Source organism: Lissotriton helveticus, chromosome 4_1 (assembly GCF_964261635.1).
Source record: "Lissotriton helveticus chromosome 4_1, aLisHel1.1, whole genome shotgun sequence".
NCBI classification, from domain to species: Eukaryota; Metazoa; Chordata; class Amphibia; order Caudata; family Salamandridae; genus Lissotriton; species Lissotriton helveticus.
The window spans coordinates 788,177,894-788,203,713 of NC_136063.1; the positions used below are offsets into that span (position 1 = coordinate 788,177,894).

The following is a 25,820-nucleotide window of genomic DNA, read 5'->3' on the forward strand; positions in this document are numbered from 1 at the left end:
GGAACAATAGCCGCAATAAAAATAACACACAAAATACCCAATCATCTATAATTAAGAAAAAATTGAACAGACTAGTACGTGCCCAATATCTGAACCACTCTATGACAATTAAGAAAGAAATAAATAAACTAAAAAATAAACTCAGAAGAAAAAAGCAAAAAAGAAAAAAAGAAAATCAAGATCGAAATTGGGTGGATATTCAAGAAGCGGCAAAAGATCTGAATTCCCGGAAATACTGGTCTCTTGTAGCTAAATTAACTGGTACAAAAAAAAAGTTACAAGCAATACCTGTTACTCCAAAGGACTGGGAAACTTATCTAACAGACTTATATAAAGCAAACCCGATTAACTTTGAGGGGAAAAGCACAGAACAAGGCACTGGAGACGTTGACCCATATATATACAGAGTTACAGCTATCTCAGTGGAATGGAACATAAGAAAAGCAAGGAAAACAGGAGCTTCTGGTCCAGACCAGATCCCAATAAAGATCTACCAGGCAAATCCAATGGAATGGAGTAAATTGTTAACAAATCTATTCAACCATATTTTTAACACTGGTCAAATACCTATATCTTGGCAGGGAAGTACCATAATCCCAATATATAAAAAGGGAAGCAGGACAACCGCAGGAAACTATCGCCAAATCGCCTTAATGGATGCTGCGGGAAAAATATTCGCAGCAGAGGTGTTACAAAGATTAAAAGAATGGGCTTTTTCATTGAACAAAATTCCCATGTTTCAAGCTGGCTTTCGGCCAAAACATTCTGTAACGGACAACATTGCTATAATACAAACAATATTAGATAAATACGTAACTGGTAAATCCCAGCCGGTATACGCGGTGTTCGTAGATTATTCAACGGCGTTTGATCGAGTAGATCGCCCTACTCTATGGTATAAACTCAAGGAACTTGGCATTCCAGATTTACTACTCCGAACTATAGTGAACCTCCACACTGATACCTGGTGCCAGGTCCAAATGGGAGGTGAACAGGGATTAACAGAAAGGATAAAAACATCTAATGGCCTAAAGCAAGGGTGTCTCTTGGCCCCACTATTATTTTCCTTATACCTCAGCGATCTACCTAAGCAATTACTTCAAGGTTCAAATCTGTCCCCTAAAATTGCTAAACAAAATATACAAGTGCTACTCTACGCCGATGACATCGTGATGTTTGATCTTACTCCCTATGGTCTGCAACAATCCTTGGACATTCTTCATGATTACTCAAAAACTAACTTTTTAGTCCCCAATTTAAACAAAACAAAAATTGTGGTTTTTTCAAGGAAGAAATCTATTGTTAAATATAGATGGAGTATAGGTGGAGAGAAGATAGAAACAGTAAGCGAATATCCATACTTAGGCAGGATTCTCTCAAAAAATATCACGAATCAAAGTCATATAGAAAATCTAATGAGGAAGTCAGAGGTGCATACTGAGGCCCTCTTAAGGCTATATCAGACAACTGGGAATCGGCATTTCTCCTCTTTAATAAAAATATATAAAACAAAAATTCCTCCCGTTTTGTCATATGCAACAGAATACATTCCAATGACACAATGGTCCTTTATGGATCGTAAGGAGGGGAAAATTTTAAAAAGGATAATGAAAGTCTCTGACTCTACACCAGTTCAAGCGTTACGTATAGAATTTTCGATCACGAGCTCCTATGCCACGGCGGTAGCAAATGTAATTAGGTGGAGCTACAATCTACTCCATGCAAAAGAGGGCACATTAAGATATCTGCTGAGTCAAGAAATGTTTGAGGATGCATCAAAAAATCAAACGTTTTTAAAAAATATGAAAAATATTCTTCAAATGGCAGAGATCACCCCGGAAATGCTAAAAGGCTGGACAAATGCTCAAATGAAACTTTTTCTAAAATGCTTCACTCCGAAGCTAAGCTATCAACTAGACTACCAACATTGTAAAAAATTGTCTACATACAAATCTTTTGTAGACTCCCTGGAATACAAACAAAAACAACCATATATTGGGTTTTCATTGTCACATGGCCCAAGGAGGACGATTACCTTGCTAAGACTGGGCACCTTACCCACACTAACTTACACAGTAAAATGGCAGCCAGGGGGATACTCGATTTGTCCCCTGTGTGAGGGGGGAGACCAAACCTTAGAGCACCTGTTGTACGTATGCCCCAGTTTAAGGGTAACTACTGCACGGAAAAGATACCTCGCTCCGATCTATCGATCTTGTAGAATTACCCGAGTGAATGAACTAATGGATTTGTGTAAACAGCCTCCAAATGAATTTGTTTGCTATAACTTTTATAAATTTCTTAAATCTTTTTTAACATTGTATTGATTGAAATGTGCAAATACTTCTTAAAAAACTTTCTTTTTCCTATTGTTGTAAATGTAAATTTGTGGTCCTCTGTTGAGTACCTATACAAATAAAAACTTTTTGACTTTGACTTTGACTTTGACAACCTTTGGATGCGGGCAGACAGGGGACAATCTGCGACATTGATCCTGGTCGACCTGTCCGCCGCATTCGACACGGTTAACCATGTCGCCTTGCTGACAAAACTGGAAGAAGCGGGGGTGGCAAATATGGCTCTGCAATGGTTTCAGTCCTATCTGGCGGGTAGACGGCAGGCTGTTACCTTACCCCCGTTCAATCAGACTTTTCCAACAATGAACACGTGGTCCCTCAGGGGTCCTCAATTAGCCCGATTTTATTTCATGTCTATATGCGGCCACTTTTGGATGTCATCAAAGCCCACAATATTAGTGTGGTTAACTATGACGATGACAACCAAATTGATAGTATCCCTGGAAGGCGACCATGCGGATTCTCAAGAAGCATTTCACTACTGTATACGGGATATGGTGCTGTGGTTGAGAAACAATACATTGCAATTTAATAATGACAAAATGAAGATTCTGGACTGTGGGGTGGGCAGAGTGCCGACAGGTTTATCTTCTGACTTCTGGCCTATCCCTACAGATGCCCCTCTGGTACCCGTGAGCACGGTACGTAATTTGGGGGTCAGCTTCAATGACCAGCTTAACCTGGAATCACATGTCAACAAAGTAGTTAGGAACTGTTATATATTCATCGAAGGCAGTATCATTGTTACCTCTTCAGGCCAGAGGTACAGTGGTTACAGAGTGCTGTCCTCAGCCGCCTGGATTACTGTAATGCTTTGGTACTGGAGTCCCTGAGGTATCTGATCTCGCAGCTCCAGAGTATCCAGGCTGAAGCAGCAAAGATTGTCCTAATGAGAACTTGCGGATCATCAACATCCCAGGCACTTGTTGAGCTGCATTGGCTCCCAGTGAGCCAAAGGATACTCTTAAAGTCTTTGTGTATCGCTTTTAAAGCGCTTCACAGACTCGGACCCAAACCACTTCAGGGTAGGTTTGGTTGGTATGCCCCTGCGCGAATTATGCTTTCCTCTGCAGCCAGTCTGGCATTCATCCCGAGGTTCAATAGAACCACATTGGGGGGAAGAACATTTGGCATGGCAGCCGCCCATTTATGGACAGGTCTCCCACTTGAATTGAGGCAAATACAGGATCTATTGCTGTTTCGGAAGAAAGTTAACACCTGGCTTTTCCCCAGAGTGCAACCGGCAGTTTCAGCTCTATAAAGCTTGCTTTCTATCCTTTTACTGTGTCTCAGCGCCAGGATGCCAGTAGGGATACAGTGCGCTCTATAAATGTGAAATACATACATATACATATAATGCAAATTTCAGTTATTGTTACGTTCCTTAAAGCGGCAGTAACTGTTTACCTCTGGTAGAGTGGGCACTGGGTCTACATTAATCCTAATTGTGTGGGAAAAGCCCTACATTGTGGAAGAAGCTGTGCTGCTACTCCCTAATTTAGAAGAGGAGCCAACCAAATTTCACAGAAAGAAAGGAGCCACAAGAATAAAGAGCACAGCCACAGCAGATTGAAAACTCTGCGAAAAAAATCTTGAGGAGCGAAGATGCCGAGGACATTTGAGAACCATGCAGGCCAGCCAGCTACATTCTGTTGTGGGGCAACTTAAAATAAAGAAAAATACAAGACTCCTCTAGGCAAGGTAAACACAGCTTTTTACTGTTGCAGCAGGGTGAGTAGCTATCTCCACACAGGTGAACAGCTGGTCTCAATTTGTTGCTTCACAGGCAGCCACTTGTATAGCAACATAAACAATGCTTATTACAAAAGGTCCAATAATAAGTTACTGAGCAGTTACAAATTGGTCACAGAAAACATCTCTTCACCTGTGTCTCTAACCTCTTATCATATTTCCTACACATTCTTTATTGTAATTCCAACAATGCCTAACAACCCATTTATTTACTTCTTTTAAATGCATGTGTATTTGCATGTGTGTTTTATCATACTGCTCCCAAGACTTCTTATCGAATTCTGTGTACTCTTGGCTAATTCAATATCCTGCTCCTATTCTTCAATCAGGTTTTTAATTTACTGGGACAACAGAATATGTGCTGCTGCTGAGACCATAAATGTCTTCCATCTTACAAACATGGGCTTTCCTTTAACCAATACCCTGCAGGTCATGAGCTCTATTTTCTAGTGAACTCTTCACCTCTCTTGCATCAGCATAAGATTTGGGCCCGCACTGCTTTTTCACCACGCATAATGTTATATTGCTTTCTACTGGTATCTGCTGTAGCGTAATTTCTTCATGTTTCCTTTCCTCTACAACAATTCGCACACATGCCTTGAAGCTGGAAAGATATTTGGCACTTTCCCTAAGGAGAACTCTAATCTGTCCAAATGCAGCATCATTGTGACACAGGTTTTTCTTCCTTATGATGTTTGTAGATTAAATAATTGCTAAGATACCTCCTCATGATTGGCCACTGACCCTAAATTCCAAATCCTTTTTTGGATTGGTCAAGCTAGTTATCTAAAAGGTGTCCCCGTCAAACAAAATTGACAGCGCGAGGCCAGTTCGAAGATATAGTGCTCAAAATTATGCTTGCAGCTAACTCGCAGTCCCCATGCTTAGACCTTGCACCAGTTGGGGCTTGAAGTGGTACCATCTACCATTGACTCGGTCCAGTGCATTGGAACCCATCACTGATTTGCCCCCATGAAGCATTTTTTGGACTTGGTTGGCATTTCTTTTCCAGATTTAGTGGCAAATTTAGGATGACTATGTTTTGAACTATTTTTTGACTTGTTTTTGTGTGATCGATCTGCTCCTAGGTTATAAACCCGCTGAGTCATACCATCTTGCACCCAAGACTACCAAGAAACAAGGGCTGACGTATCATATCCAGTGTGATGCATTGTTTCTCTATATTTACTACCTAAACACCATTTGACTGGCTTGGTATAAACACACAGTAGTAATGCCACAAATGTCTGAAGGCAACCAAGATCATCCTATCTCGGCCCCAGAACGTGTTGACATTTCTTTTGGTTTTTGTGCAATCATAATTATTAACAGCTCTCTGTTTCCTACCTGTAGATGAAGGGCCTACTCAGATACCGAATGTAATGTAGAGTCGAAAGCCCCTGGCGCAGTTGCCCTTTTCCATAAATTTGTTACATACCTGCCAATTTCCTTGCCAGAACACTTACATCCTGAATCCCCAGGCCTTACTAAGTGATCTGCTCAGAACCAGGGTACTCTACCCAAGGGATCAACTCAATGTACTACTGCCCTCCCATGACTTGTGGTTGGTGGCAAAGGATTACATAGTGGAGAGGTGGAATCCTTCCCATCTGTACAAAATTCCTGGGCATTATTGCTCAAATCACCAAATCAAGTACCAAACTCATACAGGAGTACCAATAATCACCCTCTTTACTTCAGGGTCCAGTGCTCAGGGCATTGAGAACGCTCAAAGGAACCACTGCGGGCATTACCAGGAGTCTACAAACACACTAAGGAACACCGCGAATCGTGAGCCATCAGTAGCAATGTTGCTCTGAGAAGAACATTTTTCCCTAGATGTTATATAGGTTCTAGGAGTTCTGACATCTATCCTAACATTAGACAGGACACTGAAAGTAAATATTTTTATTTGGCCCTGAAGAATCTGCAAAATAGGAGATAACAATGGAACAGGCCGACCCTACATGGAAAAGAGGTAAATACATGACATCCTTTTTAAGAAAGCACATATTAAAAGGAGCAGAATAAAAGTGTAATGATCATACTTTTGTAACTCTATATTAACTTATTGCCAGGGCACTTTTAGGGTCCTTAACATATACTTACATGCTCACCTACACTAGCACTCACACCAGCAGGAGTAGCAATAGTTGGAGCATCACCAACACTGTCCTAGGAGGGATAGTGCTAGGAGCTAGCTTGAGGATAGGTCATTCAGATTGATTCTACAATTTGTGTCGAGGACATATAATACATGTCTGCTTATTAGCTGGCAGGCACATGGAAGTTCCCTCTGAACTCCATCAAAGAAGTACAGATGTGATTGTAACCTGAAATAGAGGGTGATTATTGCTACTCCTGATTGAGCAGATTACTTTGATTTAGTAACTGGGGCAACTATCTCCAGTGAATTTGTGTGAATGAATTCAAACAGATTAATAAACCTTGAAACTCTCTCCTCTATATAAGGATCTCCTTTTACCTGTACTTCTGGTTAGGAAAGATGGCTACTGGCCTTCCATGGTTAATCTGTGTAGTCTTCAATACCTAGAACCCCTCACTTACCATAAAATGTGATGTGTGAGAGAGAAAGATCTGAATGAGAGTTACATACATGGCTGCACTACACAAGGCTGTTTGTCCACCAGTGTATGTGTAGCCTCAAGAATGTTGAGAGACCTAGGATGAGGGAGCTGTTTTTCTTGTCCTCATGCATCTCCATGCACTGCTAATCTCTACCCCCGCCCCAACCCCCCGTTGCGGGCCGGGGAAATTGATGTGGGGTATCTGGTTCAGATTCAAAATATTGTTAATGGAACAGGAAGAGATCCTTTACAAAAGACCATTATGGGAAGGACATAGGGAGGCTTGGAGAACGAATCACCTTTAAAAAGGCTGTTGCCATGGGCAAGGCCGCTGCAATGCCCGAGCAAAGCAGTTGTGTTGAATGCCCCTACCATATTGACACTGTGGTCAAATATGGCAGAAGAGCAGGGAGATCTAGCAACAAGAACCTGGTTGCTGAAAAAAAATGTCCAGGTGAAATTCATTAACCATGGTGGTATTATGTGGTGTTTTCCTCTACCATGGGACTAGTTAGAGAGCTTTGCCGGATGTTTGTTCCTAAGAGATCAAACTACAGTTTGAGCAAGATGCACACTAGCATTATTGGATTCCTTGCAGCTCTCAAATTCAAGTTCTGCACCCATTCTGAGAGGCCACTGCTGCCACTCTGAGGACATAAGCTGGCCTAGTTGGCCAGAAGCCTCTTTCTATGGCTTCCAACAGACCTATGCTGAGCCAGAACGGACTGCACCAGTGACATGGATATATGCTGTTCTTACTCAAGAGACAGCACTAAGATTGATGGCAAAGGTTGCATTACTGAGAACTGGAGGATAGGTGGAGGTACACTGTCCTGCATGTTAATTTCTGCCTTACATGCTGAAAGAACCATTGAGCAGCTGCTGGCGTGCTGCCTTCCGGATCACTGCTTGAAATGTAGACTGTGCCCGAGACCGGACACCCATAATACTTCTCTTCATGACTCCTAGACCTAGAAAAATATAAGGAGGTTCGCTGTCTGGAGGCCAGCCAATGATGTTGGGGAAAACTGGTACCCCCCAGCCTCTGAAGGTATGCTACAACTACCACCATCACCTTCGTAAACACCCTTGGGGCTCAGGTGAAACCGAATGGGAGCACAGCAAATTGAAAAAGCTTGCGCAACACCTTGAATTGCAGGTCGTATCTGTGGGCCTGCAAGATGGGGATATGAAAATAGGCACCGGTCAATGCCACTATCTAGTCTCCTGGACCCAGGGCAGATAGAATAAAAAAAAAAATCTATTTCTTGTTTTTAAAAAAAAGAACCATGAAATAAACATAAAACATAAAGCAGCAATAAGTACTCGTATTACAGATGTGTATGCCCCTTTAGGGAGAAAATAAAATCACATCAGGGCAACCCAGGGGGAATAGGATGGCCATTTGAGTTGCCGTATGGATCGACACTTCATGGCCTCAACTATGGGATTTCAGGGGGGCTCTGCTCTCGATCTGCATGCATTGGGGCGGGTCCCATATCCCAAGCTCTATATGAACGCCATCCCGCCCAAACCTTTTCGGACTTGCGCGGGCAACCTCTCCCCTGATATATAGATTTCTCATTTGTCATGCACCAATCCATGTCCCGCTCCCACTGCCCCACTGATGGGGTCCCCGCTGCTCCCTAAAGCTGTGCAATATTTTGTTTGGTTACTATAAGGCCTAATAACAGCCATATCATGGCATATTTTGGTGGTAGATCTTCTCCCAAAATATGTAAGAAACATCTTTTCGCTGCTTCTGGGGAGGGCCCCATTGTAACCTCCCCCGTGATTCTTTGTAAATCAGTCCAAAAGGTCTGAATTATCGGGCTTGACCATATAATGTGGAAGAAGGCGTCTCTATTGCCACAGCCCTGGAGACAAAGATATGTCGGAGCGCAGCCCATGGCTTGGAGTGCTATGCGTGAAAAGTAAAAGCTATGCAGTATATGTAGGTAGATTAATCGAAACCCTGCGTGGATGGCTACTTTGTGAACTGTTCCCAACGGCCCTTCCCATTACCCATCATCACAGCCTCCAATATCTTCCCCCATTTATTCCTAAGTCCCGTGAGAGCCTGGGGCGAATTATTCATTAGTATTTTCTGTAAATCAGGGAGACCATTTTTATGGTAGTGGTTCAGTTAGGACTCTATATTCTAAAGGGAAAGAATCGGAGATAAATTTCCCACTCGAATGTGTGTCTTAAGGGCATATTGTAGCTGGAGGTATGTGAAAACCTAGATTGGTGCTAGTTCGTATTGGGCCTGTAACTCCGCCCAAGTGAGCACGTGCCCTCCCTCCATACATCTCCCAACGAGGACATTCCTATAAGGTTGCATGATTTAAAGCCCTGAAGACTGTGCACCTGAGTGAGTTCATAGCTACTCCAAAGTGGGGACATATCAGGGAGTTTCTTCCTCCAACCCAAAAACGATATGGCTGATCTCCAGATGTGAGCCAGTGTGTGTGTGTGTGTCTGAGGAAATAGATTTTTGGCCTTGAGCGAATTGTAGAGTATACCTGGGTAACCTTCAGTTCCCATTGAGAATCTCTCCAGCCTGAAGGCGGGATTATCCCAGGGAGCAAATGCCCAATTATTTGCAATTGCTAAATGCGACGCCCAATAGTATCTTTTAATGTCAGAGAGACGAATGCCGCCTTCGTACACCCCATGCATTAACTTGGAGAGGGCAATCCATGGCGGGGTTGTATTCCACAAAAGTGAACGGAGGAGGGACTCAGTGGTATGGAAAGATTTGTCAGGTATTTGATGGGGGGTATTTTGCAGTGCGTAGTGCATTTGGGGTAAAGTCATCATTTTAAACACTGTCGCCCGCCCCAAGAGTGAGATTGGGTGAGTCTTCCAATATAATACATCTGATGAAAAGCGTTCAAGGATGGGGCTATGTTTAAGCAATAGAATAGATTGGGCTCCATGGCAACGCGTATACCTAGATATTTGAAGTACCCAGGGGACAAGGGGAGACGGATGTTGCCAGGCAATGTGAGTATAGGGTCTGTTATCAAATGCATGATAAACGTGGCCCTGTATCCAGAGTATTGGCCAAAGATTTGCAGAATATGAGTTAACCGGGTGATTGTCGCGGGGGGGGGGGTTGGTTACATAAAAGGGCAGATAGAATCTTGGCCAGAGTGAGCATCTTTAATTTGCCCTTCTGAAGGAATACGTTGAAGGCTTTGCAGCCTTTCGGCCTAGGAAATAGCAGGAGTAACAGCCAATTCAGATCTCAGAGGCCAGACCCTCTCTATGGCCTCTTTCTCTAAAAGAGTCTGAACTTATTGGTGTAAAATTCACAAATGATCCCCCAAAAGCTGCTCTGAATTAGATGGAAAGAGGGACAGGGTGGAAAGGAATGACGGCCTAGCCCAGTTAGGCTATCTGCAGGACCAGCTTGTTTGGTGTTCAGGCTTGCCACCCACAAAAAACAAAATCGAGTGATCCTGGCTACCACAGGGTGGTCGTTTGCCCCTACGGACAAACTAAAGCAGCTAGAAGGTTATTGCCGGAGTGGCTGTAGACATGGACGTTTGTTACCCCTGCTGTTCTGGACACTGTCAGCCACTTCATCTAGTCCAGAGCAATGCCTTAAACGAGACAGAATTGTTAAGGATACTGCCTTGCAGGTGTTGAAGTACAGAGGTACAGTGCAGTAGCTCTACTCTCTTTTAAAGCCCTCTGGGGCAGACTCAGCCTTCTTACCAAAGAAGAAAGACCCATCAAAAGGCATATCCATGAGTGATGCTTGATTGTCACCCAAGATGCCAATGGATCTCATCCACACACAGCACCGGAGCACTAGGTTAGTGCTGGCTGCTCTGCTTATGCAGTCTGTTGCGTTCAGACCGGACTGGATGACGTACTAGACCGCATCCTGACCATCTTGAATGGGCTGTGCCACATTGGTGTGAAATTCCTCTGGGACTACTGGTAGGATTTTAGCAACAGTGTTCCATAATGCGTGGAAATACCTTCCTAGCAAACAGCTGGCATTGCCTGGTCTGACAATGAGACTAGTGGAGAAAATCACCGTCCCAAATGCCTACATTTGTTTCGACTCCCACTCTGTAGGAGCTTTGGGAAAATAAATCAGATTAAGGATGCTAGTGGAAGCCTGTACAACCAAGCTTTCCAGAGTGGGGTGTTGTGTCAGAAAGGCAGGGTCACTAAAGCGGGTCTGTGGTGATGTGCCAATTGTCTGCTTACTAGTGGACTTAAGGCCTCTACGGATCCATGGGGTCCATAGGCATGCCAGAGGGAGTCGGTCGGGTGCTGAAGATGCAGAGCATGGCCTCGTGTGCATCCATCTCTTGTGTCATCACAACAACCTGGAAATTCAAGGTGCATTGGAATCAGCTGTGGAATTGGCTCCCCAGTAGTGGACTGGGTGTGAGACTATGGGGCACCTTGATGTGTTTGCAACTTCTCAGAGAGTGGCAAATCTAGTATGAAGCCTGCTTGGATTTCTTGTGCTTCACTCACCCGCAGACTTGGAACTTGATGATGGCTTGTCACCGGATCAGCCCAGAAATATAAAATGGGTCCATGACTTCGAGAGGGAGTGGCCTTTATGCAACTTCCAATGGTGCTTGGAGACGTTACAGCCTGGCTCTGCGTTACTGGATCAACTTCAGGAGCATCCGGGCACGTACTTCGCATGACATGGAGACGTGGTCCAACACCAAACATCAAAGACATCTCATGAGGATATGTCACAGAAATTAGTGTGTGACAGTTGCTAGAAGGATTAAACCCTGTAGTATCAGAAGGTGCCATATTCCCAAAAGTATTTAGAAAAAAAGCTTGTCAACTGATGAGAGAAAAGAGCTAGCTCTGGATCCAGATACAAAGGTGTGGAAAGAAAGAACACGCCTGGGAGGTGTCAATATGCGTCTCCAGTCACTTGTGGGACAGAGGAGAGTCCACGTGGAGCCATACAACTCCCATGGGCGTGCAAGTGCTATGCTGAAAAAGCTACTAGATCCTGTCTGGTGCCTGAGGATATTCTCTGTGTGAGGAATCTGTGGTTAGAAGTACCCTTCAGACAATACCATTTACTATGGTTTGTAACCATTTTTAGGAATTAAAGATGTACACTTTTTTTTATAAAGTTTTAACACTATTGCCTTGTTCATCACTCTTTAGGGGGTGTCTGCTCAGCCCTATACGGAAATGTGTTGTACCATTAAAAAAAAAAAAGGAAAATGGCCAAGTGTCTTTCATTACTCTCTCTAATTAAGTATGCACTATTAGATAGGGAGTGCTAGTAGTGAGACAATACCTGTCAGATGATCTGTCATCTGGAGGGTGTACCGTAGGTAAAGTCTGATACTGGTTTCCAAAACAGACATCACACAATAGCTAGTATCTTACAACAATTATATCCTGTGATTCCTGTATAAAACGATACAAAAGGGGATGATGGACGGAGCGTTTGAGCAAATCAAACACCCCCAGTCAACTGATCTGGGTTTAATCCATCACCATTCTTTAGCCCACTCAGTACCCCATTTCAGACAAGGCCATATGCAAATCAGTCTGACCCTGTGCCTCATGGGAACAGTCCAGCCCGAACTGCAAAGCCATGTCTTCCATGGACCGGAAACAAGCATCCTGGGACCGGTTTCGGATTCATAATCCTCATCAGCCAGGCTATCTTGAATCCAGTGGCCAAGTGAGCAAGGGACTCACGTCTGAGCATACCCTCACCACACTTAGGGCGAACAAAGCGATACAAAAGGGGCTGATGGACGGAGAGTTTGAGCATATCAAACACTCACCCGCAGTCAACTGATCTGGGTTTAATCCATCACCATTCTTTAGCCCACTCAGCCACCCCATTTCAGACATGGCCATGTGCAAATCAGTCTGACCCTGTGCCTCATGGGAACAGTCCAGCCCGAACTGCCAAGCCATGTCTTCCATGGACCGGAAACAAGCATCCTGGGACCGTTTCGGATTCATAATCCTCATCAGCCAGGCTATCTTGAATCCAGTGGCCAAGTGAGCAAGGGACTCACGTCTGAGCATACCCTGCCACACTTAGGGCGAACAAAGCGATACAAAAGGGGATGATGGACGGAGTGTTTGAGCAACTCAAACACTCACCCCCAGTCAACTGATCTGGGTTTAATCCATCACTATTCTTTATCCCACTCAGCCACCCCATTTCAGACATGGCCATATGCAAATCAGTCTGACCCTGTGCCTCATGGGAACAGTCCAGCCCGAAATGCCAAGCCATGTCTTCCATGGACCGGAAACAAGCATCCTGGGACCGGTTTCGGATTCATAATCCTCATCAGCCAGGCTATCTTGAATCCAGTGGCCAAGTGAGCAAGGGACTCACGTCTGAGCATACCCTGACACACTTAGGGCGAACAAAGCGATACAAAAGGGGATGATGGACGGAGCTTTTGATCAAATCAAACACTCACCCCCAGTCAACTGATCTGGGTTTAATCCATCACCATTCTTTAGCCCACTCAGCCACCCCATTTCAGACATGGCCATATGGAAATCAGTCTGACCCTGTGCCTCATGGGAACAGTCCAGCCCGAACTGCCAAGCCATGTCTTCCATGGACCGGAAACAAGCATCCTGGGACCGGTTTCGGAATCATAATCCTCATCAGCCAGGCTATCTTGAATCCAGTGGCCAAGTGAGCAAGGGACTCACGTCTGAGCATACCCTGACACACTTAGGGCGAACAAAGCGATACAAAAGGGGTTGATGGACGGAGCTTTTGATCAAATCAAACACTCACCCCCAGTCAACTGATCTGGGTTTAATCCATAACCATTCTTTAGCCCACTCAGCCACCCCATTTCAGACATGGCCATATGCAAATCAGTCTGACCCTGTGCCTCATGGGAACAGTCCAGCCCGAACTGCCAAGCCATGTCTTCCATGGACCGGAAACAAGCATCCTGGGACCGGTTTCGGAATCATAATCCTCATCAGCCAGGCTATCTTGAATCCAGTGGCCAAGTGAGCAAGGGACTCACGTCTGAGCATACCCTGCCACACTTAGGGCGAACAAAGCGATACAAAAGGGGATGATGGACGGAGCCTTTGAGCAAATCAAACACTCACCCCCAGTCAACTGATCTGGGTTTTATCTGAACTGGGGTGGCTGAGTGAGCTAAAGAATGGTGATGGATTAAACCCAGATCAGTTGACTGGGGGTGAGTGTTTGATTTGCTCATACGCTCTGTCCATCATCCCCTTTTGTATCGCTTTGTTCCCCCTAAATGTGGCAGGGTATGCTCAGACGTGAGTCCCTAGCTCACTTGGCCACTGGATTCAAGATAGCCTGGCTGGTGAGGATTATGAATCCGAAACCGGTCCCAGGATGCTTGTTTCCGGTCCAGGGAAGACATGGCTTGGCAGTTCGGGCTGGACTGTTCCCATGAGGCACAGGGTCAGACTGATTTGCATATGGCCATGTCTGAACTGGGGTGGCTGAGTGAGCTAAAGAATGGTGATGGATTAAACCCAGATCAGTTGACTGGGGGGTGAGTGTTTGATTTGCTCATACGCTCCGTCCATCATCCCCTTTTGTATCGCTTTGTTCGCCCTAAGTGTGGCAGGGTATGCTCAGACGTGAGTCCCTTGCTCACTTGGCCACTGGATTCAATATAGCCTGGCTGATGAGGATTATGAATCCGAAACCGGTCCCAGGATGCTGGTTTCCAGTCCAGGGAAGACATGGCTTGGCAGTTCGGGCTGGACTGTTACCATGAGGCACAGGGTCAGACTGATTTGCATATGGCCATGTCTGAACTGGGGTGGCTGAATGAGCTAAAAAATGGTGATGGATTAAACCCAGATCAGTTGACTGGGGGTGAGTGTTTGATTTGCTCATACGCTCCGTCCATCATCCCCTTTTGTATTCCTGTATAAAAGCCAGTCTCTAATTTCCTTATTACATGATCTTGTGACATCCCTAGTCAGCTGTAATAAAGAAATGACACAGCCGTACAATTTAAACCAAAAGAGATGGGACCAGGGGCAGATAAAGGTCCAGCATACAGCCCCCCACAAAGATCATATGAAAAAAGAGTATGCAGTTTCAATCAGAATAGGAGGTTGAAGGCTGCCAAGGAGGCAAATCAAGGGATCTGCTCTCCTAGGAGCAAGGGCCCTCACACATCCAAAGGGGTGTCATGCTTTATCATCAGGCAGCTCCTCATTGGGCCGGCGCTGCAATGCCCAGCGAGTCAAGCAGGGGGTCTCTTTGCCAGAGTTCATTATGGGGCCCAAACCTAACATGGCCCCCTCATTCTTTACATGCTGAGTTCGACTGCCTTAGCAAATCGAAATACCAGCAACATGGTACCTGCAATGAGACTCCTCTCACTTGTGGTCTCGTATTCCCAATAAATTAGGCATTTGTTGGACCGTATTTGCTCGGCCCGGCCCCACCACACTTCTGACAATCGGATGCTGCCTCAGGACATTACCTGAGGGGAACGTATCCGTGACTACCAAAGTAGATTGGATTTATGATGGCCCACTTCACTTTCACTAGCACAGTCCGGCATGTTGTCGCATACTGTACCGCTAGCAAGATGACACCCGCTCAGGGTCACTTCTGTTCGAGGCAGTACAGTATCCCACAAGTGCAACGCCTCGTTTTGACTAATTAGGCCTACCCTTATAAACTTGCTTGTTCACCAGTTGAAACACTCCGTACCAGCTGGACTAGGGGTAGATAGGCCACTAGACACGCTCGCCGATATTCGTGAGTACTCTCTCCTATCCTCCAGAGGACCGGTTTTTAAATGTACTAGTCCGTTGTTTCCTGCTCTGTCACATTGTCTGTCTTGCTTGGAGTGGTTTCCCATAACTTTGGTGGACACCCCACATCTACTACGCAAGAGTGGTGATGTCTACTTGCATGCTTCTGTTCCCAATAAATGGCATGTTAATAAATCATTTAATATATTGTTTTTACCATTCATACTTCTTCTTTTAGGTTGTACTTTTTCGTGAAGGCATACTATATACAAGTGTGACCTGTCTAGGGTACGCTATTAATCACATGTACTTGTTTCTGACCCTTACACACGTAGATTAGGACACTGGTCCTGATGAAATGCCACGATCTTTATGACACACATGTTGACCTTCTTTTAAGATATCGCTTTGTTCTGGATTGGGTCATTATATCCATCTGTAGCCAGATCATATGCTTTTAACCGGAACAAAATAACCCAGTTAATAAATAGTATTTTGGGATCTCTTAGTTATTTTTACTTAACAATGTTTGACCAATCTACTCGCTCTCCACACACAACACCACCCCTCACCCTTCACATCGGCAAAAACAAAAGAACTCTGGCAAAGAGCACGCCTGCGGGGCCTGTTAGGCATTGCAGCACTGGCCCAATGAGGAGATGCCCGATGATGAAGCATGATACCCCTTTGGGTGTCTGAGGACCCTTTCTCCTAAGGGAACAGATCCATTGATCTGCCTCCTTAGCAGCCTTCGACCGCTTCTGATAGGAACCGCATACCTACTTTTCATACAGTCGCTCAACTGTAATGACTTCTTATAGTTGAGTTCTGAGGTTACACCACACCTACTGTCAGAGAGCAGCAGAAGGGAAAAGAAGGCCCCAGAGCATAATTAAACTGCACTTTAAACGAAACATGGCTTTTTCTTTTGTTCTGTTTTTGTAGGTGAATAGTGAGTAGTAGCAGAAGGGAGATATTTATGGCAAGATGCTTATTTTTTCCATGCATTAAGTAATTATAGGAAATGAAGAATTTCTCTGCATGTTTCTACACATTCTGAGCTGCAGCGGTGTTTTGAATTGGAATTGACCTGAACTGATTCTATATCTTTTTGCAACAAATATCCATCTGTTTTTGGTGCGTTTAATGTGGCAGTAGAGATTCCAATTTTGTTGTTCAGGTTTACACACATCCTCTCTCTCTTTCATAAGAAAGAGCACCACACCAAGGATATAAGCTGTTTGTGGGACAGGCCCTGTTCATCTGTATGGTCACAGAGCTCCTCAGTAACTTGCGATATTCTTATAATGTATGGCAGTTGAGTACTTTCTCCCAAACGCCCAAAACATTATTCATCACATAGTACTACTCTATTAGTCTAAACACTACCTAATTTGCATAACCAATCTGCAGCTTATATCGTTATCTAATTAAGCTTTATTATGCCAAGTCAGGTCGGCATTCCTGCATACCTTAAGTTGCCCGTGGGGTTGAAGTCTAAAATCGATCTCTCAGTATGTTCCTAGCAACCGGTCTGTGTGCAGTTGCTTCCCAATTCTAGCATCCTTTAATATTTTTTCCTCCAGTGATTCCCTATTGAGAGGGGAGGTGGCAACCCTGTTGAGCTCTTATGGTGCTGCTTCAGAACACTGAATGTTCTTTCTGCAGAAGTGTGTGGAAAGTAAGCAAGGAACACGTTTCTTACCATTGGTAACGCCTTATCTGGTAGAGACTGTATCTACCCACAGATGCCTTACTTTACAATAGTGAGTCTCCAAAATAAATGGCAAGGGAATCTGAATTTCATTAAAACACGAAAGAAAACATTATGCATTTATTCCTTTAATGGCACTCTACGCAGCACTTGAAAGAAGTTATCAAATATGAAATATTCCAGAACAGAATATTCAGTACATATAAAAAGGCCATGCAGCCAACCATCTGCCTCTTAAATGCCAAACCTTTTTACTCCAACAAAGCCAAATGAAGGTAATGAAACCATTTAAAATGAAAAACGTCAATGAGCCAAATCTTCTTATAATAGCCAACTATTGTTTTTTCTCTGTAACAAAAAGGGGGAGCAATAAACTTTCAGATAATGCAAGACTAAATAACAAGAAATTAGAAAGATAATCAATTAACCATGTTACAGTGTCCCCCATCAGCCGTCCAGGAACCCTGAAAGCATATGGCTCAAGGCCTAAACCAAGATGGCTGCGTGTTGTGCAAGGACCGCCGAGACTGCCCAGGAGGAGGCATCGCCATCATCCACAAAAGCATACTCTGACTGACCACGCACTCCAATGACCCAGCGACCACCATGGAACACCACCACTCCTAGACCCGGACCAACCCCAACACCACCCTCCGCAACACCCTTGTCTACAGACCCCCCTCCACCAACACCATGGTAGACCTCATTGCACCCCAGGCGCTAGCATCCACTGACTACATCCTATTCGGAGACCTCAACTTCCACAGGGACAACCCTAATCTCCAGAACACCGCTTCCCTTCTGGAGAACCTCAACAACATCTGTCTCAAGCAGCTAGTTACAGCACCAACCCACACAGCAGGACACACGCTCAACCCCATCTTTTCTGCCCGCGGGAACATCAGCTACAGCCACACCATCAAACTCTCCTGGACCACCCATCACTGCATGCATCTCACCTTCGCCACGCCCACAGTACACCACCATCATCGCTCCACCTGTCTCAGCTGGAAAAAGGCCACCAAAGAACTTCTCATCAACTCCCTCAGCACAACCAATCCACTAAATGACTCCAACACTGCAGCACGCAAACTCCACAGTTAGATCACCAATTGCGTCAACACCCTGGCACTCCTCAAGAACAGACCAGGCAAGCAACATCCTAAGAAGAACAGCTAGTTTACTCCCGTCCTCCAGAAGTCTAGACGCACCTGCAGACAAGTCGAGAAGAGATGGAGTAACAACAAAATCCCGGAAACTTACGCAACCTTCAAATCCGTCATCAACACACACCACCTCCTCCTGAAAACCATAATAAAAAGCTCTCCAAGACAGAATCAATCACACACAACAAGGAACTCTTCGCCATGGTCAAGGAGTTCACCAAGCCCCACTGTGAGACCACAGCCGTCCCCCCCCCCCCTTCCAAGGCCTCCACAACAAACTTGGCACCTTCTTCCACCACAAGAACAGGATGATCTAGGTATGTTTCGACTCCTTAGACCTAGCCACTGTGCCTGCCACCATCGCACACAACCAAGCCACACCCCAACAGACCGTGCTCTGCTGGACGCCGCTCACAACAGAGGACACGCTCAAGACCATGAAGAGCATCCACTCAGGAGCCCCGACTGATCCCTTCTAATACCACATCTTCCACAGAGCACCCGCCATCACCCCCCCCCCCAGCTCCGCAGCACCATCAACTGTTCCATCGAAACCGCCACCTTCCCAGATGACTGGAAACACGCCGAGATCAACCCCTGTTGAAGAAGCTGTCCTCTGGCCCAACAGATCTCAAGAACATCAGAAGCATTTTCCTTCTCCCCTACCCAGCCAAGGTCATCAAGAAGGCCATCAACGCCCAACTGTCCAAGTTCCTGCAGGTCAATCACGTCCTGGAGACCTCCCAATCCAGCTTCTGAAATAACCACAGCATGGAGCCCGCACTTCTCACTGTCACGACCACATACACTCCCTCCTCGACCGGGGCGAGACCGCAAATCCTCAACCTACTAGACCTCTTGGCCGCCTTCAACACCCTCTCCCACCCAGGGGCAGCTACTCCATGTGGGCGGAGGAGCATCACCCCACTGCTTTCTAACAGTGCGAGAAGCAGAAACATAAAATGGTATTATTAATACCATTTTATGTTCCTGCTTCTTGTACTGCGAGAAAGCAGAAGGGTTTAGTTAGGGGGTGCCTCATTGAAGCAGTTCTGATGGGGACACTCCTGGATGAAGCACTTCCATTAAGACATTAGTATTGACTGCCACCGTGGACAAGCTAAGGTCTAGCACCTCATCTGCCCTCCGCACCACCATTGCGAATGAAGCTCCCTCCTCCTTAGCCACCGTAAGAGGAGAAAGCAAGACAGTATTTGGAGAAGTATCCAATCAACTTGCTTCACCTAGATCCTCAGCCCAGTCCAGTTGTTCTTCATAAGGCTGGTATTCCTCAGGGTACAGCGACCCTTTCTAATCCTCCATGAGTCCTATAAGGCATGGCTCCAGTCGACGCCAGAGCCAAGGTCTGCCGATGCCCTTCGGGTTCCATGTCGGAGTCGGGGGATAAGAATGGGGATAGTGGGTGCGGGAGCATTGGACCCGGGATTGGCATCGGGGTAAGGTCGAGTTGGTATGACCAGCGCCGCCCCGGACCCATCTGTGGATCGCTGGGGACCGACTGTCACCAGGGTCGCCGGTGTGATAAAGTAGGGTCCCCTCCCGAACTGGTAGGGCGCAAGGGCATGCCGGACAAACTGTCCGCCCAAAGATGAGGTAGATGGCCTCATAAAACTCTCTCAATTGGGCGGGGGTCACTCTGGCTCCCAGGAATTCTGGGAAGTGTGAAGTGGATCACGACTGTGGCTCAGCCACGGAGCCAGGCCTTGAGAGGCGATGCTTCCTTTTCTACTTGTCTACTCGGCTGACGAACAATGTGAATTTGAAGCATGCTTTGACTTCTTTTTGTTCTTGTGGGGCTTGGACTTAAACACATGGCTTGATGACTCAGAATGCGACAACGACTTTGGGCACCGTGACCGCTCCTGGGACCTTCCTCGAGACCCAGACTGTGATTGACGTGGCGTTGCATGTCAAGCTGCCATAGGTTTCAGGGTGTGCTCCCTCACAGGCCTTCTGGTGCATGACGCTGCAGACCTTCGGGTCGTCATTCAACTCAATGTACCAAAGGCAAACAAGGTGCAGTTTTGTCACCTACAACTGTGGTGAAAGGCGCTGCAGTGCTTAAAGCCAGCCTTCTATGAAGCCTTCCCTGCCGTACACCAGGAGGTAAATCTAAAAAAAAGACTTAGACAAAACGTTGATACCAAGTGGAGCTGAACTACGCCCCTACAGCACACAAGGTTACTGCTCACGAAAAGTTTCCAGATCCAATCTGACGCCTGGGGATAATTCTAAAGTAAAGGAATCTGCGGCTAGAAGTCTCTGTCAGATTGTAACTATTTCAGCATCCTCCCAAATCAGGTATGTACAAGGCATGATGGCCTTGTGGCTGTAACAACTACTTGCAGCTCTGCAGCTTTCAGAGAGTAGAACATCTGTAGCTTATCCATTTATTTTAATGCAATGAATGCCAAGATAAAGTTCTGAAAAATATAACTATGAAGCACACATTTATTAGCATTATCTTTCAAACGTTTAATTCGCTTTAGAGGCCCTAAGCCTGTCACATGCAAACTCTAAGGAATGAATACATTCATGTTGGCATACAATTAGACATAGCTTTTATGTAACATGTATGCATTATCAGGAAAGCCCTGCACATGGTACTAATTGGGAGTATTTATAGTATTCCATTCTTGTGTTAACTGTATTGAGTTCTACTGAACACAGCTCTTCAAGCTGAACTCTTACAGCTCATCAAAAAACTAAAATTCATCGAGACTCACAGTAACATACGTTTACTGATGATCCAGGATTGGCAAGTTACAGCGGAGACGCCAGAGAACCGGGCTTTTAATGGGCTCTTACCATAGTCCCTGTAAATGTAAATGTAAATGTGTTGGACTTGTAAAGCGCACAGCTGCCCGTAAGCGTCCCGGCGCTTGCTTAGGGAACCCGTCCTGGTATTCCCCTGTGAGAAACCCCGGCAGGGTGTCCACAAGGTGAAAGCCAGGCATCCCGCCGCGAGGGGCCGTAGTGGAGATTAAGCAAGCTATTGCCCAGAGTCGCAGAGTGTGACCCCGTGAGTTGAGTAGGCACCAGAGCGAGAATTGTCGAGTCCGTGGAATTTTGAGCCCAAGACCCGCCGAGGCGGGGAATCGAACCCTGGTCCACGGTCGATCTCAGCTTCCGGGTCTGCCGCCTCTAACCACTGAGCCACGCTTCTCCACTGTATCATGTTGTACCTGATTTTCAAACTCACTGCAATTTCTCGAGGGCAATCTTAGTCCTCGCTGCCTCTGGAGAGTGAAGGCCGCAAAAAGAGTCAAACTTGGTTATTCAACCAGAATGCATCAGCACCTGTGGTGCCAGTTGTAAGTAACACTATCCGGATGTATGACGTTACAACGCAGGCTATTACAACGCCTGCCTTTACAACACGGTTTTTACATCGCAGTCCATTACAACGCATAGCGCTTTGGGGTGCTGGATAGTGAATAGTTTAATTTACTATTCCAACTCCAGTCCCCGTGGACACTAGGGAAGGTTATTGGATAGTAAATTAACCTATTCCCTATCCTAGAGCGCCCCCCAGAGCAATGCGTTGTAATGGTTTGCGTTGTAAAAGTTGCGTTGTAATGGTAGTTTGTTGTAAAAGTTTCGTTATAAAGGCTGTTTACCACACTATCCACCACAGATACTACCCTGGAACCTTTGCTAGAAGAAAACCCCTCACAATGCAGCTTCATGGGAGAGAACATGCATCCTTGACCCTTTAGACACTGCTTCCATGAGGTTCCCTGAACCTAAATTTCAAAAGGAAAAAGTTGATGCTCCATGCAAGTTCCATGTCTCTGGCACAATAGTGACTGAAACGTGTAGAATAACTATGTTCTTTACAAAACTACATGACACTTTTACTCTATTCTTTCTGACCAGCACAGCTTACATTTATGCCCATCCTTCATGTGATGTAGAAGTGATTCTGTTAGTGTAGTGTGCTTCACAAAAACACATATCCAGCCATCATGTTTCCGAATGTCATGAGCTACGAAATCCGACAGCGTCTACCACAAGCTCCCAATTTCACCCTGTAGGGAGCAACGACCTGCCATGAACTTCAAACCTGTGATACGTGTGGTATTCTCATGGTCATACATGCTTCACAGACTTCCATGATGTTCAATATAACAAAGCTACACACAGACCAAAAACATAAGTGTCGCAATATTTTTATTCTTTATTAAAATAGGAACATTTCATTATTATTATAATTATCAAACAGGAAAAGGCGACGGTTACAATGACTTTAGGGTAAACCAGTGCAAAGTTAAGCACCTGACAGTCCAGACAGAGGTCTCCTCCCTGTGGGGCCTGTACAATGGTCCCATATCATGAGGCGGCAGGAAAACCCGCGCGAGGTGCTGCGAGTCCACCAGTAACGTACAAACAGCCCCCCGGAAAACACAGGGCTCTTCATTCAGATTTTTATTTTTTAAGGCTCTGCGGACTCCTATTCCTAACTTAGGAAAGATCTACATAGTCCATTCAAAGGTGCAAAAAAGTGTATGTACAACAAAAAATGCAACTCGTGTACTAAAAGGCAGTGTGTCGAGATACACAACTTAACAGCTTACTCCTCAGGATGACGACGTAGGTTAGAGAGAGTACTTTGGGCGTTTATTACCCACACAGTACAAACTCACTGGCTCGGCTACAAAATCGAAGTGTTTGTCGGATACTACACAGCTTAAGTCACCATCACAGATGTATTGTAAGTGCAGTGAGCATGCCTTAAAGAAGTCAGCATGTTTCTTAATATGCCTGGAAGTTATTTCTGGCAAACCCTTTTTGTCCAGTATGGACAGGGGATTTAATACAAAAACGGAGTTTTCGAAATAACACAATATTTGCAAACGTACATTCAATAGGAATTCCTATTAGAACCGAGAGAAACTCTTGCACTTCTCAATATCACTAGTCAAACGTGTCAATTACTTTCCAATTAAAACTCCTTGTTATTGGGAGGGGTGGCTGCCTGCTAAGATGGCGGATCACTCAGCATTCTCTTTATTTACTGCTTTTTAACAGTGGAGCTCGAGATGGCAAAAGAACGGCACCCGCCAGTTACACCACAGAGGCTGTAGGCTGGTGGTAAATACAGACCTACGTATACATTACATATTAATTTTAAAAAACAATTCAAGAATAAAACCGCCAATCAGGACCACAGGTGTGTCAGATTTCCAAACATTAAAGAGTATGCAGGCACATGGCGATATATTGGCGCAGTGTCTCTTTCAATGCTGTTTTTCCTGGAGGCATTACGTCGCTGGCTGCTTACTCTCCCGAAGGCTGAAGTTGTGCACTCCTATTGCTCAGATACTTGAAAGACTCCTTGATACCTAGGTTTTCTGTTCTTTGCCTTTTGGAGCGAATATTGCGTTGTAAGGCTGCCGTCTTCTTGGGCGCTGACAAGGCGAGTGTTCCTCTTTAATATATCCTGAAAAAAAAATGTACACATCAGTGAGAACTCTTTATCTGGCACTTCATATTTATATACTATCACATGCTGGGTAAGTAGTGTGTGCCCTGGTCCTAAAGTTGCGGAATAGCACCACCGTGTGGCTGGTACCAGAATTTTATATAAAGTGGATACGCTAAAGCAGCGTTTGGAACACAAACCCAGGGGGTTCGAGGGGCTGATAAGATCGAAAGAAATGTGAAGTTTCAACAAAAAAGCAGCGATCCATCTCTGTGGATGCCGTGCTCCACCGCTGACTTAAGAACCCACACGAGAGTGCACATCATTACATAAGTACAATACACGCTTACTCCAATTACAGAAAACAGTATAAGGAGGTACTCAGTAGAAAGATACAATTACAGACGAGTAAACATCATTCTCCTGTATAGATTTTTTTTCTATAGCAACGCACTGCTATATTTATTTCCCCATACCAGTTGGATGATCCCGGTACACCTGTGGTAATGCCCCAGTACTTCACTTAAAAAAATCTTGCAGCATCTGTCAGCGAGATGGAAAGCGCAACGCCCTTTCAGCCAGAGCGCATCACTGCGAGTGCTCTGTTACTGTAATTCACAGATCTGCTGGAGTGAAATCTGCCGGAACACCGAGGGTCCAGTGTTTTCACATGGGCACTTCGCATGCTCCATGCGCTCTGCTTGCCGTCCACTAGGAGCTCTGATGAACTTCTGCCTGTCAGCCTTGACGCCTGTGAGGAAGCCTCCTCCCAGCCCAAGGCCCAGAGACACAAACACAGGGACCGAGAAGCCCTGGCAACCCCACGCCAAAGGCTGGAGTGGGCTGCCCCAGACCCATGTCCGTTGCAAGGGAACAAAGGAGCGCCACGGCTCCGGCATGTCGACAACGCTCTCTCCCTTCACCAGCATTCACGTATTTTGTTCGCCTTTGTGGCACACCCGCTTGCCCCCTTCCCAATACCTACTATCTTCCATCCAGCGTGGCATGAATACTTACACTTCTCCGCCCCGCGTTGCCTGGGTGCTGGAAGACTGGTCTTCAAGCCATGTTAGGGTGTCCTCGGACCAGTCAGGCCCGGTTCTAGCGGGTGGGCCAGGCCCACCCAAACATGAGCCTGGCCCACCCAAACAGGAGCCTTGGCCCTCGCAGTGAGGGCTTGAAGGCAGGCGTGCAAGGGCATTGACCTCAAAGGGTGTCTGTGTGTGTGCGCCCGGGCTGACACAGCTTCCCGGGGCGCGCACACACGCAGTTTTTGAGATTATCGCAGCCGCCTCCGAGTACTTCACAGGTCTTTAAGACCATTTACATATGAACGAGGCTTTGTTTATTTTAACACCCCATCATCTCCACATGGCGAAAGGCGACAAATCCTTTCTTTGACATGGGTAACCTTTGTCTCTTGTTCTGCTGTGTGGATATTTCTTTTTCTAAGCAGCACAGGAGAAAATAAGTTTGTTTATTCCTATTCACCTTTCCTGACCCCTGCAGCTGCTTATCACATCAGGCTGCCTGTGACACACAGTTTGACTAATGGAGCAGGTAAGAGAATGTGTTACTATTTGTTTTTCTTTTTAAAATCTGCACAGGCCCAGCACCACACATACTTCATGTGCGCTTCATTTGAACAGTTTTTATCATTATCATGGCTGATGCAGGACAACAATTAGACAATACAAAATACCCAGATAACGCTGGTGATTAATGATCCTGCTGGAGAGCAATCATTTGTCTGTTAGTAGTTTTTAAATGCAGATGTACTGTATTTTATGTGGAAGCTCAGTGGGTTACTGCCTTTGTCACAGAGATCCTTGTGTTACTTGCAGTTCAGAAGTTACAATCCTAACATGGGACAGTGACCAATGAATTGTCACCAAAGAGCTGCATACAAACATGAATGGTATAGTTAGAACTTCGCTTTTTTTGTTTTGTGATATAGTTAGAACTTCCTCAGTCTCATTATTCTAATGTTGCTAAACTGAGTATGTTTGGGCAGATATACATTTTTATCAG

The 25,820-nt window shown here is 45.4% G+C and overlaps 1 protein-coding gene across 2 annotated transcripts in view; it reads right to left on the reverse strand.

Moving 5' to 3' along the window:
• Positions 1 to 22,520: 22,520 nt before the first annotated feature.
• The window catches only part of RBBP8 (RB binding protein 8, endonuclease), a 451,013-nt gene continuing 447,713 nt past the window's right edge, over positions 22,521 to 25,820 (reverse strand). For both annotated transcript variants that reach the window (XM_078687426.1, XM_078687425.1), the window contains exon 19: positions 22,521 to 23,807. In XM_078687426.1, the coding sequence (XP_078543552.1) occupies positions 23,710 to 23,807 (98 nt within the window). In that variant the 3' untranslated portion in view covers positions 22,521 to 23,709. The remainder of the gene's footprint in view (positions 23,808 to 25,820) is intronic.